Consider the following 21888-nt stretch of genomic DNA (forward strand, 5'->3'; position numbering starts at 1 on the left):
ACCTCCCGGTCTTGTTGGAATCCAGCAGGTCCAGGCCTGAGCCCTGACTCCTGGTTAAACTAGAGGGTGACAACTTAGGACAAAGAACCAGGCCCAGAGAGCATCTGCTGGAATGGTGGGCAGGCGGGCCTGGCCTTGGACGTGCAACACATGCCCTGTGCCCTCAAGTAACACACCCCTTGGGGCCTCCATTTTCTCTTCTGTACAGGAAGGCGCTGGCTCTTTTCTACTTTGGAGATGCTCCCATTCTTGCTTGCAGAGGTCAAGCCCTTTCCTTCAGGGCTCCCTATGCCGTGGGGGAGACAGTGTGCAGGAAGAAATTGAGCTGTCAAAGCAAATGAAAAACTTCCAGTCTAATCAGTGAGGAAACCAAATATCTAAACAAATCTCTCTTCTGGAAAAATAAGAAAATGAAAAAGCAATTACATGTCACATGGCTGATTAGTAATAAATTTCATTTGTGAGTAGATGGCATGAGAGTCTGACTCCTGACTTGCTTCCCCTGAAAGGAAAACATGATCTGCAATACTCTCTCATTATGGAAAACGAACCCATCCCTCGTGACTCAGCTCAAATCTACATTTGTTGGTAAGGCCTCCCTTGACCTCACACACCCTCCGCTGTGCTCCCATGGCACCTGCGACACCCTTGGCTTGCTTCTCCACCGTGGCCACCACGGGCAGGGTTTGGCCTTCTTCAGTTTGTCTCCCCCACTCTCCCACATGGCATATACTCATAGTTGAACCAATCAAGAAATAAGATTTTTTGAAATTGTGGTAAAATAAACACAACATAAAATGTACCACTTTAACCATATTTAAGTGCACAGTTCAGTGTCATTAAATACATTCACACTGTTGCACAACCATCACCACCATCCATCCACAGAACACTTTCCATCTTGCAAAACTGAACCTCCAAACCCATCAGACACTAACTCCCCATCCTCCCCTCCCCCAGCCCCTGGTACCCACCATTCTACTTTCTGTCACTATAAATGTGACAGCTCTAGGTACCTCATATAAGTGGAATCATATGGTATTTGTTTATTTGTGTCTGGCTTATTTCACTTAACATGATGTCTTCAAGGTTCATCCCTGTTGTAGCATGTGTCAGACCCTCTTTCCTTTTTAAGGCTGCATAATATTTCATTGCTTGTATGGGCCACATTTTGTTTAACCATTCACCCATTGATGGACACTTGGGTTGCTTCCACCTTTTGGCTACTGCAAACAATTATTTGCTGCTATGAACATGGGTGTGCAAATATCTCTGACTCCCTGCTGTCGATTCTTTTGGCTATATACTAACATAGGACTGCTGGATCAGACTGCAATTCTACGTTTAATTTTTCAAGGGACCACCACACTTTTCCACAGCGACTGCACAATTTACTTTCCCACCAGCAATGCACAAGGGCTACGATTTCTTCACATCCTTGCCAACAGTTGTTGTTTTCAATTTTTTGATAATTGCCATCCTCATGGGTGTGAACTGGTATCTCATTGTCATTTTGATTTGCACTTCCCTAATGACTAGTGATGTGGAGCATCTTTTCATGTGCTTATTGGCCTCAAGGAATAAGTTTTAAACCAAAGGAATTAACTCCTCCCCCTAAGAAAAGCACCATTTCTTACTGTGGGTTGTTTTCATCAAGTTGGTTGAGTAAGTGGTTTGGATTCAAGACACATTTCTCTTAGAAACACCACCAAAGGTGATGGCCCCCTAGTGAGACCACCCAAGCCCACTTAACAAGCTCTTGAAGCAGGACTAAACCTGGATCCCCATTCTGGTAAGCAGAGACCCCGTTCAACCCAAGAGAGCAGAGCAAGAGGGCAATTCCTTCTCTCTGTCCTAGGGGAAGCTCTCCAGCAAAGCATTTACTAACCAGGCACCATTTCTGTGGCTGCCTTCCCACCCCCTCGCTGAGACCTTCTCTGGCAGCCGGGGACCCAGGCTCTGGGACTCCCATTACTGCAAACAACCCTTGACCTACAAGGGCCACGGGTTCTCAATTTTTCCACACTCTCTATTTTAAATATTTTAATTAGTTTTTCTGGATAAGTAGATTCATGTGTTTCAGATCCTGTGTCCTAAATTTGGGCAGGGGCTATGACTCCCACCCTCATTTCTCATGCAGATCTGCTTCTTCCCCAGAAGGCCGCCTGACCCCTAATTACCTGAGCTATTCCTGAGGAAGGAAGACAGTGCAGGGCTGTACACGCTTCACACTACTGTGGGAATGACTCATTTCTCTCCTGTAGTGCTGACACCTGGGCTTTCTTGGGATTCAAATAACTGCCTCTCCTGGAGGAGAATGTTTCACGCCCTTCCCTGGAGACAGAAGCGACAACAGGAAGAGAGAGGGACAGAAGGGAGGGAAGTGTCTTCTATCCCCAAAGATAAGGCTGGACCAAGCACTCGTGAAACTCCTCTAAGTAAAATGAAGCTCAAGTCTTAATGTAAAGGTCAGAGAAGGCAAATGATGCTAAAAGCGCAACATCGGAATCCATACACACCAGGAGGGTACCGATTATTTTTCAAGGAAATAAACAACTTTTAATGTGTATCTCCTCCATCCTTAGCAAAAATAAGAAGAGCTAACCCCTAGTGCAGATGACAGGAATGTCATACATTCAAAGGAATGTATGTGTATTTGCTCATGAAATATTTAGTCTTGTCCTCTGAAATGGGTGCCATTATCAACTCCCATTTTACAGATGAGAAAACTGGGGCAGAGAAGGAAAACAAGGTGTCCCAGGAACATCCCATCAGTAGACTTCTCATTTTGAGAGGCTCCAGGCTCTAACTCAAATTTCCAAAGGGAATCTGGACCATCAAACATGACCGGGGAGAAAAGCAGCCTGTGGCACAGCAGAAGGCCTGCTTTCCAACTGAGGAAAACGGACACTCTGAGACGCTTAGGCTCTGCTTGCTCCAACAGGTGAAAAGGAATTTAAAATTCAGAATTCACTATGCTGATAGCAGGAAAGTAGCACCAGAGTACCCAGGCCCTTCAGGAAGCCTCTGAAACTGGCGTGTTTTTAAGGTTATTTGTCCAGTGAAAACAGCTGCAGAACAGGCAGCAGGAATCTTCCAGCACCAACCCCCAGCTAAGGACCAGCAACTGCTTCTCAGGAGAACTATAACGTGCCCGGTCGAGTTAAAAGCATAAATCAATACGCGTTAAAAAGCACCAGTAGCAAAGCCCAGACCTGGACACAGAGCTGGCATCCCCTTTCAAACAAATCATTCCTCACTGCTCCGGGTGGTGCGGTGAGGCCTGGAAACAGCCCTGCGAGGTCTGCCAGCACTGCAGGGGGCCAGGCCCTGCCCACCCCAATCGCAGCAGGCCAAGGCCACGGCCAGCCAGGCCCACGACCTAGCTCGGAGGGGAACCAGGGTCATCGCTCGACTGGGTTCCCTTGGAAAGTTGGAAAGCAGCGTCCGGCAATGAACGCACAAGCTCACCTGAAGAGGTTTCACTTTTATTTTTAGAGGAGAGGAGTAAGTCTGGAGGCCGTGTTGGCTCCCCCAGTTTCAGCCTGGTCCTCACCCCTACCAGGCACCCCTGATGCCCCCAACAAAGATGAAGCGTATGTGTGTGTACATTTCTAAAGTCCAGGGCAGCTGTTTCTGAAGGGCTCTGCTGTGTGAGCCGCCTCCTCCTGGGCCTCCCTCACCTACACCTTCACTGGTTCATGCCAGGGACCCCACCAAGAGGCCAGAGAGGTCTCCCTTGCACACTCTCTCCCAGGGAACACCCTGACGCTCAAAAGGCTGAGTCCCCTCCCAGAGCGCTTGGCTCTCCTGCCCACCCCACCTCCACAGGCCCTGCCCCACCAGGAGCCTCGCCCCTGGGACCCTGAGAGTCAATACATTCAAGGAGCACTGAAGTCAGACGTCCCCCTACAGCCTCTCGTGCTCTTCAGCAGCTCGACGTCCCCACCCCTGCAGCCCACACACTTCATGAGTTCAAAACTTCACTGTAGATATAGGAAAGGAGGTCAATCCTCCAGTGGTTAGCATGGGGGGAAGGCCGGGGCCTGGAGCCCTGGGGAGAGGCCGGCAGGGCCACCACAGCATGTGGAGAAAAGACAGACAAAAACATGCATCTGTTGGATGCTTTCTACAAGCTGGTTCTGCTGAGCACCTGAGATACATTATTGCTAATCCTCACATCATCCCAAACTACAGATGGGGACACTGAGGCCTGGAGCTCCTGCTCCAATACCTGCCTACATCTGAGAAAGGGAGACAGAGGGGTACGTGCGGGGATGGGGGCTTCAAAGGCAGGCAGTGCTGCGCATAGGCAGCCCCACAACAAGGACAGATGAAGGGCAGGCACCGTGCTGGCTTGTCCTGGTGAGTTCACATCCACCCTGTTCAACATTCGCATGGCGATTTTACAAGACTCTTTTACAATCTATGCTTGAAATTAATGTGCCAGGTTCAAATGATTATGTTTACATTCTATAAGAAATATCCCATCTTACAAGTCTCCTCAAGGGTATGAAGCTTTTAACGATAATCTCTTAGGTGTTAATTATGTTCAGAAGTCCTCGTCACACCATCCTAGACAAGTAAACTTCCGGGGGAGGGGAGGTGTGCAGGGAGCAGGCTTCACCTTCAATGGCCCTACAATGAGGCCGTCAAAGGCCTTGTCCAGAGCCCTAAAGGAGAGGGAGCACTTAAGTGACAGAGGTCTTTAAGATTAGCTACTGTCCCTGCCAGGATCCAATGCAAAAGTCTACTGGCCTCAACAAGAAAACAATGCAAGAAACAGAAGCAAATGTCTGCTCACAGTGATTCTGCTGCTTCCAACCAGACCTTCCTAAGAAGTTCATCTCTCTCTACAATGTCTCAGGATCTGAGAACTGGAAAAGCCATAAGAAACAGCCTAGGGGGTCCCTGTCATTCAGAGGGAAGAGTGTGAGTGGTCAGCAGCTGCAGAGGAGGCAGTGCCCACCAGAACCCCTGAGGCTCCCCCCTGCTCCCCTGCATCAGGCCAAGCCAGGCAGACCACACAGCAGAGCCCAGCCCGACTGCTTGCCTCCAATCACGTGCCCAGCTCCACGTAGTTTGAAGCCTGCCACCGACACAATTGGTGCTGATGAGTGATTCATTAAACCCTATCTATAAGGAACTTCTGGAACAAGGCTTCCCTCCAGAGGGATGAGGCAGCCTTGACACAGGGCTAGAATCACAAGTGACCTTTCCAGGGGTTCTAAAATTTTTATTAACCTCAGTGTACAAAAAGCCTGATGAAACAATGATTTTAAAGATTGCTTTCAAGTTCTATGTAGTAGTAACTGGCCTGATAAAATGTTTCAGCTGGCAAAGTGATCATGACAAGATGAAAATAAATTTGTTGTAAATAGTGTTGTAAAGAGTGCTTCAAGGTGAATGGGGGGGTGGGGAGAGGGACGGAGTTTGTCCCTTTAAGAAGTGTTCTGTTTCTTGAGGTCTTCCTATGTGCCAGGCACTGGGCCGCGTCCTGGGAATTCAAGGATGACCAAGGTACCATTCCGTTCCCCGACCAGTGGGATAAAACAATTTGGGGGTGATGCACTAATAGGGGTATAAGGAGAGAGCCGTGAGACCATCCAGCATGCAGGATCAAGGCCACCAGAGAGGGGGAACTGTAGCTAATTCTGAAAAGAGTTTGCCAGAGGGCAAATTGGTAATATAGTTGTTCCAAGCAGAGAGGCTCCCACCTGCCAAGGCAGAGAGACTTGAATGGGTACAGCCTGTTTCAGAAACAGCCGGAGCTGCTGTTCAAAATGTCTTAGATGATGGCAGGTTGCAGTCCTCTATCAGACAGACAAACCAATGACTTCCAAATTAAGAATAATAAAAAGCAATCACGGAGAGACCAGTCTAAAACTTTCGAAATGTAAAACTGAAGAGCCACCTATACACTAACTTAGTGTAGCCTCAACTAAGGAAGTGAGAAAGTGGATTCTGAAAATACCCAAAAAGTATGAAGCCAAATATAGAAAAATATCTAACAAAATACAACCAATGTGAGACCCAACGCCAGCAATAACAGTGTTTGTTACTATTCTCTATTAGGATTTCTGGCTGGTAAACACCTGAACCACATAAAAACTGCCCAAGGGCACACATTTAAGAATAATATTAAAGTTTTACCACATATTTTAAGTAGAACAAGAGTAAGTAAATCTTGCTTATTTTTAAAAATGAATCAATAGGTTTTTTAAATCTCTAACCTCAAAAGAAATATTTTAGAAGTTGTCATTTTCTAAAGTTCTGTAAAAACATCTTAAATCCCAAATTGTAAAAGGCACACTAGATATAACAACTTTGCCAAAGTTGCTGACATCACTTAGGAAGACCCTAATTCTCTCATGCTAGCTCACTGATGCAGTAGAACAATCTTAATTCAAAACCATATCCCAACGGTTCCTACAGAAGCCTGCAGTCTCCACATTTTCCTGCAAACCGGATTCCCAGGAACCAAGCCAAACAGCAAAATCTAAGAAGGGCAGTGGGGTAATTGCTATCTTCATCCATAGGGCACTGTTAATTCAGGACCCAAGAGACTAAATTTCCTTTCTGGCCACTAGATGGCGCCTATGCATTAGTGAGGTGGGCAAAGTGCACACTGGACACTTCTTGGGCACCAGCAGAAATTGACAAATGAAAGAATTAAGAGAGAAAGTATAATAAACAGATCTCTGAAATGGATGCTGCACTGCAGGCACTGGCCACCGTTTACTGAAAAAAGGTAAAATCACACAACTGTGTTTAACAAGCAAATTGCAATCCTGTTAATAAGCACCTTAGCAAAATAAAGCTTTATTACAGAACATTTATTGAGCACCTACTATGTCCCAGGCTCTGACAATGGCAGTCAAATGTCAAGTGCGTCCTATATTTCTGGCACTACCCAAATAACATCTCTGTTCAAGGATGTCATGTCATGAGCAGTAGCAAGCTAAAGTCTGAGGGCTTAGTACATGCCAGCCTCTGTTCTAAGCACTTGATATATGTATCAGTTCACTTCGTTTTTATGAATAAATGTCTGGAATAGGTTCTATTAAAATTATAATATTACAGGGCTTCCCTGGTGGCGCAGTGGTTGAGAATCCGCCTGCCAGTGCAGGGGACACAGGTTCAATCCCTGGTCCGCGAGGATCCCACATGCCACGGAGCACTGGGCCCGTGTGACACAACTACTGAGCCTGTGCTCTAGAGTGTGCAAGCCACAGCTACTGAAGCCAGCGAGCCACAACTACTGAAGCCCACGTGCCTAGAGACCGTGCTCCGCCACAAGAGAAGCCACCACAGTGAGAAGCCTGCGCGCAGCAACGAAGACCCAGTGCAGCCAAAAGTAAATTAATTAATTTTAAAAAATTATTATATTACAGATGAGGGAACTGAGGCACAGGAAGATTAAACAATTTTCTTGAGACCTTAGCTATTGAGCAGCTGAGATTCAAACCCAAGCCTTTTGGCTGCACTGCTCTCTATAGCCTCATAAAATGACAACAGCTCAGGTACCAGACAAAATAAATCACTGTTAACCGGCACAGCAGGGGGTATGACATCAAAAGGAATAAGGGGGAAGTCAGGTCTATAGAAATGAGGGTAATCAAGAAAAGCTTCAGGAAGGAGAAGGAATCTGAGTTAGAAATTAAAGGATGGCATCTCAGATGTACTATAACCACAGGAAGGTATTCGAGGGACAGGAATTAACTGACTCAGTGTCCCATCTTTAGACAGTTACAGTATTGTCCCTATTTCACAGATCTGAAACCTAGAGGTTTTTTTAAATGAAAAAAAGTTCCTCTCCCGCCCCCCAATTTTCCTGACCTTAATTTTCTAAATATATTAGAAGATGATTTTATTTTGTTGTTTAATGAGAAAAGGAGAAAACTCTCCCCCAATTATTTCAAGTCTCTACATTTCTGTTGAGAATCAGAAAAGTTAACTTGTTCAGGGCCTGGGAACTAATTGGCAGCGAAAGAGAAACTAGAACCAGGTGACCTTGCTGTGCTCTAGAGTAGCACTTTCCACTATTCAGTATGGAGGGGGAAGGGGGACAGGGAGCAGTAAAGAGGAAAAACATGCCAAGCCATGAACACAGCAGGTGCAAAACCATGGAGACAGGAATGGGCTTACTCACCGCACAGCTAGAGCCCATTGCTGGAGAGTGCTGGGAATTCACATGGGATCCCTACAGCAAAGTCTCACTCAGTAGGATGGATTACAGCCTGAGATGGGGGCCCTTGGACTTGATTCCTGGACCATGATGCGGCACCACAAAAGGCACATGCTGAGTATCTGGGGCTGGCAAGTCCATCAAAGCAGAGGGAGGGTGCAGGAGTCAGAGTGCCCGGCCCAGAGGCCAACCAAGCATCTCCTCTAAGAGTCCATGCAGGTCTGGACTGGACCAGGGTGGAGCCAGAAATGCACAAATCTGAACAATTTCAAGTGACTCAGTGAGGTAGAAAGGAAACATTCAATGAACGAGTCTCCCCAGAAAAGGGCTGATGAACTGAAATTTAACTAGGAATTCCATCCTGATCCAACATTTGTTGTTGAAATTCTTACTGAGGTAATGTTAGAAAATCCCAAATATATCGCTCGACAAAGTAAAGCAGCAATACAAAAGAATTTCCTGTGATTAAACTATACCATGTTGTGACCTCACATGTGCCATGAACTCATTATCCACAGAAATCAGACAACAGAACTAAGGAACCTGAACAGCAGACCTTCCTCTGTCGCTGGTCTCTTTGTTCGTTTGTTTTCATGACAATCTGTGTTTCTCTTTCAAATTCGGAGTCTGTGAGCTATTGGTAGGTATTAACCCACTACTATGAGACCCCAGAAAATTAGGTGGGGAGAATAAACACAGGATGACACTGATAATCTGAGCACAACTGCTGAGGATTTTGCAACCTAAATATAATTAATAGCTGATGACTTAAGAAAACAATTGCCAGCTGATAGAGGAAGGTAGCTCATGGACCTCTCACCTGGGCTTTCTTTCTATGCTTACTACTTTTCTCCAGGAGGTTATTAAAGGTCACTAGGATACTTCCAATTTCGGAAAAACTGTTATAAACTCATCTCTCCCTAATCATCATCACACTTTTCTCCCTTGAAGTGTTATTAACTAAAATTTGCCTAACTCAAATTGGTACTGTCTCATGTACTTAGTCTAACATGTATTTCCAATAATCAATTTTATAGAGACAAATCACTGACTGTATTTTATGTGAGAGGATAAGCTGAAAGTAGGCATCCAAAATATCTAAGGAAAATTTTAAAGTTCTGCTCTATAAAACATTTATGCTTTAAGACTGTCAACATATATTTGTTCTCTCACGTCAAGAGTAATTTAGAAAGCAGTATGCACACACCTGAATTACCAACCTGACAAATAATTCCAAAGCCAGTTTAAAGAAAGCTAGTGATGGGTTTAAAAAAAAAAAAGTAGCCATACAAAAGTATACAAAACAGCAACAATAATGTACTTGAAACTGTCAGAACTCGGATGAATGGATGGAAATACACACACACAATTCTGAACAAGTGGCATTTTTTATTATATAACTATTACTAAAGTAGATGCTTGTCTTGTTAAGGGGACTAAGAGGCTAAGGAGTGATATAAAAAATAAACTTTCAAACCTCCTTCTCCCAAGAACTTTCTGGACTAGGAATAGAATACTTTCTCAAGTCTTTAAAATACAAATGCTTAAATTAAAAAAAAAAATTTTTTAAGACTTCCAGACTATCACAATGTGAACAATTTAAAGCAGGTATAGCTATCTCTGCAGCATTTGGTGGTACCTGTCTTATGCATGCACATTTTCCCTATGTGGCTAGCCTCCAATCTATTTCAAATAAGAAACCATCAGCAATCATACGTGGGACACTCAGCTCCATGGACACATCCCCAGCAACTGACCAAGTAGCCATCACCAGCACTAACCAAGGAGAGGACCAATATGAGAATAAAGGCAGTCCCTGCATCCCTACCTACCTTTCCCCATCATAAATAGTAGCAACAATACACCGTAAAAGTTATTGCAATCATAGGCATTCACCCCTCATCATAAAAGAAACTTTCTGTTGTGTTCCAGTAAAATCTGAATAGCAACCTATAAGTTTAAAAATTCTTCTAGTCCAGGGCAGAAAAAAGAGAAAAATGAAAGCCTTGTTTACTAGTTTGTTTCTTTAGCGTTTTAAACAAACATAGCAAGTAATTTCTATGATTTGACTCATATATTTAAAATCATATGTAGGATAGTTTATGATATCAGAACAAATTTTTAAACTTAAAGAATTGAGTCCAATAAGTACTCAACGTGTATTTATTGAGGAAAAAAGGAAAGAGAAAAAACCATTTAATTCAAGTAAAGAAATATCAATATTTCCTTCAGATTTTGAAATTAATCAATTTCATAAGCCCTAAGTGAAGATGGCAGAAGTGGAAAAAGTAGAGAAATCTTCTAAACGTATTATTTGGGATTTTACAACATGAGTAAAACTGATGATTTAAAAATAGAAAAAAAAATAGAAAACAATTTAGTCTTCAAACTTCAAAAGTCTCAAAATCAAAGACACTGTTAATATTTTGAGTCGAATATAACCAAAACAATTTATCAAAAGAAACGAACTTCACCATGCCCAGGGAATGTGCATCTATTGAGATAACAACCTAACTTGTTTTTAAAGATCTTCTGTTTACCAACCATTTTACACCAAATGTATGCCCCTTCCTCAGAAGAAATCAGTTCTTTCCAGATCCTTGGGGGTTGGTATAAGGGTGGTACTTATTTCAAAGTTTTAATCTTTCCAAATACTGAAAATCCTCCCCAAATGTCAACAAGTCTCAATGTGCAAAAACATTGGGACTGTTGTTCCCCACTCCACCCCCCCACCCCCCCACCCCCCCACCCCCACCCCCGCCACCTTAGTTTAAGCCAAATCATTTCTTTACAAATAACTGGAAAAGTTCCTCTTGATAATCAGATGCCAAACACCATTTTCAAGGAGAGGTCAGAGTGCTTCATTCATAATTCAACTTGTTGTCTTTAAAGTGTTCAGAATTTTCCTTTGGAACATCTCAGACAGAGAAATCAAGAAACTATATCCCAAGCACGTGTGCAACTATTATATATTTAGTACAATTGAGAGGCATGCATCTCTTGGACTCAGATAGCACCTGTCATAAGTTGGCTAAGAACAGCAGTTCAAAGCAAGTTGGCCTGTGGGCACAAATACCTCTTCTATGAACTAGGGTTGATTTTTAAGTGAGTTTTGAAAACAAATCGAAAAAAATCACAACCCAGAGAGAAACACGGCTTGGACATTTTACAATTAAAAAACATTTCAAGATTTAATTGCCTCCTCAATCTCTTTCTTACCCCCTCACACTTTTAAAATCAGCAAAGTATTTTAAATTAAATAAGGCCTTACAATTATGAAAGTTCTCTAAAGATTTCCAGAAAGCTAACTAAGCAATGTGTAAATCCAAAAAATTTAAACCAAGTTAAGTCCCATCTTCCTTACAACTCAAAACGTGCTGTGAAACATTCATGTATACACCTGTAACTCCTACTAAAGTTTTGGCAAATGGTAACTGTCCATTTTTAATCACAATTGCCATAACCAGTGTTAAAAGAAGCTGATCGAGATGGGTGACTCTCATGGATGTCACAGCCTGCCAGCGACAATGCAATAAGAGGGAAGGTATTAATAAGGCAAGCGGTGCCGCACAGGCCTTCAGAAGATCAACAACACTGATTTGCTTCCTGTCTTAAGTCTACAGAAATGTTTTTAAAGAGCCTTTAAAATGTTACTTGAGAACTGTGTACCCTGTGCTGAGTCTGAAAAAGATCTGAATTTTCAAGAAACTTTGTTTCATGCACGATTATACAAAATGCCCCAAGGACAAAAGTGAAGTTCTCTTTCTGTGCAGGCTCGGGCATCACTTAACAAAGGATCCAGCTTCCATACAGCAGGTGCTCAATAAGTGCTGGCTGGATTCAGTTGCTTCTTACAGCTCATTCTTACAAAACAAATGAAACCAGATTTAAAAGGAAGCTACTGTCCCTGGAGGGCTCTCCTTGGCAAAACTCTAAGGCAACAAGTGAAAACGATACAGTTGATATTCATTACTGCCCTGATCTTGCAACAATAAGAAGAACAGGAAACATTTTTATTAGTAAACTGAGCCTCAGAGGAAGACCAAAAACAAATAATAAACAACAATTATTCTTCAGGTCTTTTCCTATTAAAAGGCCAAGGTAAATCTGGATAAAGACAGAACAGTTTGAAAACAAAAATGCATTTGCTATGTTTTTTAATCTTTTGTTCAATAAGAAATTTTAACTTAAAAAAAAAATAATCACTGTATACCTGAAAAAGCTGCTGTATCCTAAAAAGATTCTCTTTCCTGCTCAGATTCTGGAGCTATTTAAGAAATAAAACAAGCAACAAAGAAGAAAAAGCCCACTGCATTAAAATGAACAGTTCTTCCTCAGTTTTTACTACTAGGGTGGTTAATATGGGATATCAAAAAAAAAGACAGTGGAAATTCTTTATCATCTTAAACATTACATTCTTTCTTGTTCGAAAACATATGTAAGAAAACTGGAATAGAAAATGCCATCCAGACTCGGCTCCTAAACTCTCATCTTGGAAAGACCAACATCGTTTCAGATTCAGTTAAGGATTTTACTGTCACAAATCGGACTTTCACTACTAGCACTTGCGTTTTTTTAACCCAACCCCTTAATCCTTAATGTGAGCTATGTCTAACCAAGATTCTTTTCTCCTGTCTGTCCTTTTCTCCTATGGCATTGAATCTCTGTTGTTAGAGCTTCAGCGATCAGTTTGTAGTTCATGGATCTGAAAAACTCCATAAATAAAAAAAAGAGAGACATCAACCTGCTGGACAAATTTACTTAATGATTTTAATCTAGATTCTATGTTCAAAGGAACACAACGCATTCTTTTCAACCTTAGCATATTTTTTTTTAAAAATCCCACATTACATTTGGGATATAATTCACATGCCATAAAAATCACTAATTTAAAGTGTACAATTCAATGGTTTTTAGTATTTTCAGAAAGTTGTGCAACCATCGCCACAATCTAATTTTAGAATATTTTCATCACCCCAAAAAGAAACCCTGCATCCATTAGCAGCCACTCCCCACCCCCTCCTCCCCGAGCCCTATGCAACCACTAATCTACCTTCTGTCTCTATGGATTTGCTTATTCTGGACTTCATATAAATGGAATCATACAATACGTGGTCTTTTGTGACTGACTTCTTCCACTTAGCATGTTTTTAATGTTCTTCCAGTCAACCTTAGCATATTTCTTAACGTTGGACTTTTCTAATCCTTCTGACAAATCAAACATATAACCTTTTAAACTTCAAACCCACGCCCCACCCCTCCGCAAAAGTACCGTTTACTTGCTATTTCCCTCTAGAGAAGCTAAACTATAATTTGCTATTTAGGTTCTTTCCAAACTTCTTATTCTGGATTCTTCTCCTGGTAATAAAACAGCAACTTCTTTTAACACCAACCTTTCACATACCTACATTTCCCTGACAATAAGATATGACTGTGCCTGGGGCAGAAAGATGACCGGATCTTTTTAATGAGATGGCCACAATACATTTAAAGTGCACATTGACTTTTTTTTATATAAAAAAAGCATATTATTTGGCTATCACTCCTAACTCCCAAACCTCCCTTCTTCAGATGCACTGTTCACAGTACATTGATACAAAAGTCTGTATGACTTCATCTGCTTCGAAACGTCTAGATTTCCTAAGTTAAAGATTTAAAAAATCATCCCTACTGCTATCACACTCTGAGAGAAAACACTAATCCCTAAACAGGCCAACACAATATTAATCAACAGCACCCCAGTCTCTATTATATTATACTAGACAGTCAAAAGAATGTTGGTCTCTGATAGGACTCAGTGGTTTATTTCTATCAGAAGTAAGCGTTCCAGCACCTTTTGGACTAAGAACTGAACACACCCTGACACTGAGCATATCATTTACTCCTGAAAACTTCCAAGCTGTAGGGAGGGGCAGGTAGTGAGTTAGAACTTCAACAAACCATAATGAGGACTGGGGTGCTTTCTGGCCATCCATCAAGTTTTCAGAAACCAACCATTTTCAAGGGATCCTTGAGCAAAGCTTTGGCATCTAGGACTACAAAAGTACGTTTAAATGCCCCTACCCCTCCTGACTGTTTTCTCAGGGAAAAAAACCACCTTTCACAAAGAATATTTTTCACGAAGAACTCCAAACATGATATCCTATTTTAAAATGCCGCAGTCCTGCATGGGAGAAGCAAGGCCATTCCTGCTGTTGTGAATTTCAGAACTTACTAACATTAAACAATAAAACCAGAGACACGACACAGTTTAACAACATGCTGTAGTAAAATGGATTAACTCTCCTGTGTCTCCTAAGCTATATTTAGCTTTTAAAGGCTAGAAACCCTCCTCTGTCCCCCCAAACACTATCTGTGAGCCTTAGAAGGGAGCCGAAAGCCCTTCGCCCAATCCAGCCAGCGGAAAGTTTAGAAAACAAAGAACAGGAGAGTTCAGACTTGTAGAAGGTCCGGACTCAATCACAGTCTTACTCCATGAAGTAAACACGCTAATTCTATAAAAATCTGCTGTTACTCCGTCATGGACTCATTTCTTACAAAACGTTTAAGAAGGGTTTGTTTACAGGAACAGCCTTTCCGAATTGCCCCTATGATGGGGACAGACAGCCCCCGCTGCCTCCCGATTCCCCCCCCCCCACTCTTCGAGGCTCCGTCGTGATTTTTCAAAGTTAATTGGCACCACCTGCATACCCTCGGCAAGCATTACTCACCAACACGCCCTCGTCTTTCCTAGCCCCAGTTCTGTGACTGCGTTTAAACTTTAATCGCGTTCAAGTTACCCTGCCATCGCGAATGTACCAGTAAGCCTCACTTCAATGTTTTGAGAAGAACAGGACTCCCTCCTTTCCTCCCTCCACACCCCGCGGGGCCCTAAGTTCTCACTCCCTCCCTCCCCGCACTTCCCTACCCCTACCCGACACTACCAAAACAAAAGCTATCAGATTGCAGGCGACAGCGTGTGGAGCGATATTGCTTATTAACTATGTACAAAGGAAGTGCGGGGCAGCGGGGGAGGGAGTGCAACAAAACTCTGGCTACGAAACCCAGCCCAAGGTTGCGCGGTCGCAAAACAAAACACCCTCCTCCGCACCCCCGCCGCCGCAGATCCTGGCGCCCCTTAAACGACGACGCACGACACCTCTCGCCAGGGCCCGGCGTCTCGGTGTCCCGGAGCGGCCGTGTGGCTACAGCTACAGCCCCGCGTTGAGAGCACGTGTATGGAAATGCAAGTCGGCTCCGACCACACACCCACTCCCGCACACTCGGATGCTGCCCTACCACCCCTAGCCCCGCCAGGAGGAGGAGAGCGTCCACCCACCGGCAGAATCTGGGACAAGCTCCCAGCACCCTCTGAACTGGGGGTCCGGACGCGCTCCCCGGAAGAGCCCAACTGACGCAGGGCCCCCGACCTCGCACTTTTCCAGGGGCTGCATGGAGGGGTGGGGGACCTAGGCGGGAACGCTCCCTGCACCCCCGAGCAGCACTGAGCAGCCCTGGGAAGCCGGGGACTGGCGACCCGCCGCGGGTCCGGCGAAAGCCACAGAGAAGGCCAGGAACCCAAAGAGCCCAAGGGACAAAGCGCGTTGTGCGACAGAAGGCCGCGCTAGAATGTTTGGAAACCTATCCTGGGGCTGCGAAGCCTCTCCGCCAGGCACCTCCTCCAGGGCACCTTGCACCCCCAAGGCCAGTAGGCTGCCCGCTCCCGCCACCGGGCACCGAGTCTGCCCCAGCCGCGAGGTGGCCGCGCGAGCTGTCACCGCCGCCTGCGCGGTGCGCGGCCCCGTGCGCCGGGAGGGGCGCGAGGTGCGGGAAGCCGGGCGCGAACTTCCCCGCTGGAGCCCGCGGGCCGCCCGGGAGTGAGCGCTGCGGAGACAGCCGACCCCCGGGGCAGGGCTCTCGGGACAGCGAAAGAAAAAGCCACCGAGGCCCTTCCCGCGTGGGGATGCGCCGAGCTGGGGCCCGCGGGGCTCCAAACTAACGAGCCTGGGCCCCGGGGCCCCTCCGGCCTTCCGGCCGAGCCCCTCGGCGCCCCGCCCCGCGGCTCCCGAGACCGGGAGCCCGACAGCTGCGACGGTGGCAACTCGTGTTTCGCAAACAGGGCGCAGCCCCTCAGAGGAAAAGTTCCCGCAGTGGCCGCGGGCGGCGGGCACATACTCACTTTCTCCACTCGTCGGCCAGAGCGAGAGCGCGGCGGAGAAAAACAGGAGCCCCCACAGCGAGGTCGGGGACCCTCCTCCGGAGCCAGACTTCATTCCTTTTATTTGGGACGAAATTCCCCTTTCTCAAAAAAAAAGGGGGGTGGGGACGAAAAGAAAAAGTCTCAAACTCAGTCTTCGCCCTCCCCCTCCAAAAACAAGGGCGAAGGCAACAATACTCCAAAGGCGGCGCCGGCCGGGGGTCCGCGGGGCTGCGCGGACGGGGCGGGCGGCGGCGCTGGGCGGCCCCTCAGCGCCGGCAGCCGCGGCCGAGGACTCGGCGAAGTCGGGAACCCGATGCGCGCCGGGGCGGGCTGTCGGCGTCGTCGGCCTCCATTTTCAAACCCAAAGAGACAGGAGGGAGGAAAAACTGCAAAGAAAGGGGGCAAAGCCCAAATCCGTCTCGGCGAGGAAGGACAAACCCGACCCCAGACAGAGGAAGAGGCTGTCCGACGCCCGAGCCTCCGCGGCGGGAGGGCGCGACGCAGTTCGCAAGATTGCCCCGAAGTCCGGGTCGCGGGCGAGGCCGACCGGGGGGCAGAAATACGGAGTAAAAATGAATGAGCGGCTCCCCCTCCTCCTCCTCCTCCGGGCTCCGCTCGCCGCCGCCTCCTCCCTCAGCTCCGCCGCCGCCGCCGCCGCGAGCTCCTTCCCAAATCCAGGACACACACAAAGCGGCGGGCCGACCGCGCCGCGCTCAGCACTCCCGCCGCGCCGCCCGGGCTCAGCGCCGCCGCCGCCGCCGCCCGACCCGCGCCGGCCCCCGCCCGCCGCCGCTGCCGCCGCCGCCGCCGCCGCCGCCGGCTCCGCGCGGGGGCTCCGGCTCGCTGAAGGTCAAAGCCGAGGCGCGCGGCGCGCCGTGGAGCTCCCCTCGCGCGGGAGGGGCGTGGAGGGCCCGGGGAGCGGGGCCGAGGGTCTGCAAGCTCCGGGCACGGGCGCGCCGGGGGCAGGCTCGCTGGCGGCGTCCCTCTCCCTCGGTCGCCTCTCGAGTTCGCCTGGTGCGCTCGCTCCTCCTCGGGTTTTTTTCCTTTTTTTTTTTTTTTTTTCCGCTCAGCAGAGTTAATGCTGGTAAACAAGAGCCTCAGCCTCGCCGCGCCGCTGCCGCCGCCGCTGCCACACACTGGGGGCTCGCGCGCGCGCGCTCTCGGGGCCGCGCACACTCGCCCGCGCGCACACTCGCCCGCGCGCACACTGGAGCGGCCACAGCCGCAGCCGCGGCGCGCGGAGGGCCCGGCCCAGGCCGGCGCGCGCCAAGAGCCGGAGCCTGGGATCTCAGGGCAGTGCGGAGCGGAGCCCGGGCGTGGGATGCGAAGCTGCGAAGCACCGCCCCCGCCCCCTGCCCGCGCGGGCACACGCGCGCGCGCGCCCACACGCTCTCGCCCCCACCCGCACTGCGCCGGCCACCCTGCACGCGCCCTCCCCTCCCGCAAGACTCCAAAAACAATGCCCCCGGCGCCGGTCCGGGCTTGGCGGAGGAGCTAGCAGGGGAGGGGGGGAGGGGAGGAGGGGCTGGGGTGGGGGGTGGGGGCGGTCGGGGAGTGCGGGGCCCGAGAGGTTCATTGAAAACAACAACAGCAAAGCTGGAAAACGCGTTTCCCCAGTTCTTGAAAAGCTTCATTGTTTCTTGCAGCTGTTGCAAAAGAAATAAATAAGTGCGTGCATGCGGCATTTTTTCGCAGCCTGCTGGAAAGCTCGAACGTGGCGGGAGGGGCATACCTGGGAGAAAGGAGACCCCCAGGCTACTAAGTGGGCACATTCGCGCAAGGCTGGGGCGGCCACGGCGTCGCCATCGGGGAGCCCACAGTTCCAGGGCTCGCGGGCAGCTAGGGCGAAGGGCGCGGCTCGCGTGGCTCGGCCCCGGGAGCAAGGGGAGACGGCCCGCTGGGGCCCGGAGCCGGGGAAAGGGAGCCCAGACAGGCTGCCCCGCGTGCCCAGCGCGCGTCCCCGCGGCGGCCGCCAGGGGGCGCGGCAGAAGCCGGGGAGGGCTGGCCCGCGGAGTGTCGCCTCCCTCCCTCCGGGAGAGGAAATATGGGGGCCCGGACTGGGGGCCGGCCGGGCTGGGTAGCGCTGGCCCGGCCTCCGAGACCCGCGGCGGGGCCAGAGAGATCCTCGCGGATTCGCGCTTCTCCTGGCTCCACCACGTGGGCGGCTGAGGGGAGCGGCCAGGGCGCGTGCACGGTGTGGGGCTCCGGGGGCCCCGAGGCTAGTGGGCGTGTCCGAGGGGGCTCCCCGAGGAAGGGGTGGGGGGACCGGGGCCGAGACGGGTCTCCTGGTTGGGTTCGCGACAGGCGAACACGCCTCACGCAAGCACGATGAGTGGTCACTGCGGAAACCCACCCGCACCTGCCTCGGGTCCTCCCGGGCACGTCTCTCTTGCCTCCTTCGCTCTGTAAGTGACTAGAAACTACCAGCCCAGTCTCCTCTGTGATTTTCTTGAATGTGCCCAAGGAGGGGTTTCCCCAAAGAGAGACTGCACTAGGACTGCCATCTAATGAATAACGCTGTGGTGACCAGGTCCTCAAAGCGGGAAACAGCCCAGCAATGGCTAGAGAGAGGAGTTTGAAATACGTGGACTTTTAAAAATAGTGATTGGACCACGTGTCGCCTTTAATGTGGTCCGGTTTCATGACTCAGGCTAATTGCTGTCAATAATAAGTAAAAAGAAGATGGCTAACAAAAGAGTTGTGAATGTCGAGATTGAGTAGAAGTGTTAGTATCATAAACAGTCAGGCTGTCTGGTAAGAGGGTATCTGTTCTAAAGGAAAGTAGGTTTCTGTTTTTTACTCTAATTGTAAAAGATTTCCGCGTTACATTATGCATCCCATCGTTCGTAAATAATTTTTTAAATTAAGAGCTGAAAACAAGTCAAAAGCTATTATAATGGAAACCTAGCCCTTTTCCCCCTGTATTTATTCCCTAGATCATTTTTCCCCTTGGAAATTTTTAGCTCAATTCAGTGAGTCAGTTGGATAGAAGGGAAATAAATCTTTCTTTACTTAAGAAAGTCATTCATATGGGATTGTTTTGTTTAACTGAAATTCAGCTGAATTTTTAAATAAAATGTTCCAGTTTTAGATATTCCTGGACATTAACAAAGAAAGAAATATATTTGAATCTTTAAAAAGAAATTTAAATTTAGCATGTATCATTTTAAAAGTAGGCACTACCATATGAATAATTAAAATTTGGTCTACTAATTTTTAAATATTTCTTCAGACAATTCCCTATATGAAGTTGGTTTCAATGCCTACAGATCCATTCTGCAATTAAATGTAAAAGAATATCAATATTATATTTTCATTATATTTAATATTCAGAATTTTGTAATACATACTTGTAAATTAAGACAAAAGTTTAGAGCTGATTTTTTAAAAGAATGATGCTAATATAAGATCTTTAAATACTACACAATATATATTTTAGTATTAGTAAATTCATTCAGTTGTCCCTGAGAACATAAGGGGGTATATGGAATAAAGAGAAATGCATACAGTTATTTAAATTGTAGGGGTTTTTTTTTAACCAAAATGAGCTTTTATTTGTGATTTTTTTAAATGTTTTTTTTCCTAAAGTGCTAGGACGTCAATAAGGTTAAATTATTTTAGACAGTGAAGTTAAATGTTTTTTATCATATAGCTTAATATTTAGAAAAAAAATCAAAATTTAGGTTGCCTTTCAGCTCTACCTTGATTACACAAAGAAGGTGATTTGCATTTTCTTCAATTATTACATTCTACATACCAAAGTCAAGCTTATTTTTTCAGCCTTGGAAATAAAATCAGGTAGTAAAACATTAATTGGAGTATTTGCTTTACAACTGCACTGCCAATGCGTCACACATTTTGTTTTGTGCAATTTTCCCCAGGTATCTTATAAATTTCCCTTACTTTGGAACTGAAACAGGTTGCTCATTTTCACTTTATAAAAACTGTTTACTTGAAAAGAGTTATATCTCAAATTACTGTGCTAAGTGTACCAGATCCCCCCTGCCAAATGTAATATATACCAAGTGAAAAATATGAGAAACAGCACAAATGACAGTTGACAAGTAATACAATATATTGTCATATATTCCCAGAAAGGAATGTCATTCAACAGCGAGTGAATAAACTACAGCCACATACAACATGAGCAGATCTTTGAAACAATATGTTAAGTAAAGAAATGCAAGTTCCGAAAAACTATACACATAATACCATTTTGATAAAGCTCTTAAAAGCAGGGAAAACAAAAACTATGAGGCAAATTTTAAAGCAAGACAATCAAATACATGATAAAATATTTTTGTTTTGTTTTGTTTTGCTTTTGTTTTTGTCTTAGCAAGAGGATTCATAAAGAGCACAAAATCCAGATCTTGGTTACTTCAGGGAGGAAGTGGGGAGAACCCCAAAGGCACATGCAATGTTCTTGGAAATATGTTCATCCTCAGATGGGGTGGTAGATTTACAGAGTTCCATTTTATAATTATGCTTTATAACTAACACATATGTTACACATATTTTTGCATGTATAAAATATTAAGGTAGATAAGAAAGAAAAATATGGGAGAAATTCATGAAAGAGATCATCCCAGGTTTCCAATATGATTCTTCCAGATTCCAAGCTGTTTGTATAAACAAATCAGAAGCATTAAAGAACCACTAAAATTGTATAGTTAATCAAGGTCTTACCCTTAAGGATATATTTCAAGGAATATGTACCCATATCCTATCAATGCAATTCAAGACAAAAACAAATCATGAAACAAAAAATGTCAAAGAATTCACTTCATAGGTAATCAGGTTCATTAAGAGTGCATTCTGTAAATTGTCTGGCAGTTTCCTATAAGGTTAAGTAAACATACACCTAACTCATGCTCCAGCAATTCTACGCCTAGCTATTTAACGAAAAGAAATGAAAATATATTCACAAAGAGACCTGTATGGGAATGTTGATAGTTGCTTTATTCATAATAGTAAAAAACTGGAAACAACCGAAATGTACCTCAAAAGGGAAAAGGACAAACAAATCGTGATATAGCCATTCAACACACTACTGCTTACCAATAAAAAGGAACAAACTATTAATACATACAAAAACATAGATAAGCCTCAAAAGCATGGTAGTGTATGTATTCATCAAAAACACATTGAACTGTACATTTAAGATGGATGCACTTCGTTGTGTGTAATCATATCTGAATTTTAAGTTTTAAAGAGTGCATTATGTAATTTAGAAATTTTGCAGCTGTTCTAAAAAAGCTTAGCACAATGCTTTCCATTTTTGCTATTATGTGAGTTAGTAGAGCTCATCTCCAACCTCCATGCCCACAGCTGTCTCTACAAATCAATACACTTTCAGAGATACATCTGCCTAAGTTCTCCTGCGAAGGGCTTTAGCTGGAGAAGCCACCAAGGGTGTCTCCACAAAGCAATCCAGGGGCAGGAAAGAGACAAAGGATCTCTAGATGGTTCCGGTCTCTGCACAGCCACAGCGAGGTGAGTCCCAGTCTCCTTGAGATCTGTT

The 21888-nt window shown here is 46.0% G+C and overlaps 1 protein-coding gene across 3 annotated transcripts in view; it reads right to left on the minus strand.

The window, feature by feature from the left end:
• IGF1R (insulin like growth factor 1 receptor) overlaps window positions 1-17485 on the minus strand; it is a 307831-nt gene extending 290346 nt beyond the window's left edge. For all 3 annotated transcript variants that reach the window (XM_036843818.1, XM_036843817.1, XM_036843819.1), the window contains exon 1: window positions 16347-17485. In XM_036843818.1, coding sequence (XP_036699713.1) covers window positions 16347-16440 — 94 coding nt within the window. In that variant the 5' untranslated portion in view covers window positions 16441-17485. The remainder of the gene's footprint in view (window positions 1-16346) is intronic.
• Between the last annotated feature and the right edge of the window lie 4403 nt (window positions 17486-21888).

Source organism: Balaenoptera musculus, chromosome 2 (genome assembly GCF_009873245.2).
Source record: "Balaenoptera musculus isolate JJ_BM4_2016_0621 chromosome 2, mBalMus1.pri.v3, whole genome shotgun sequence".
Lineage (NCBI taxonomy): Eukaryota > Metazoa > Chordata > Mammalia > Artiodactyla > Balaenopteridae > Balaenoptera > Balaenoptera musculus.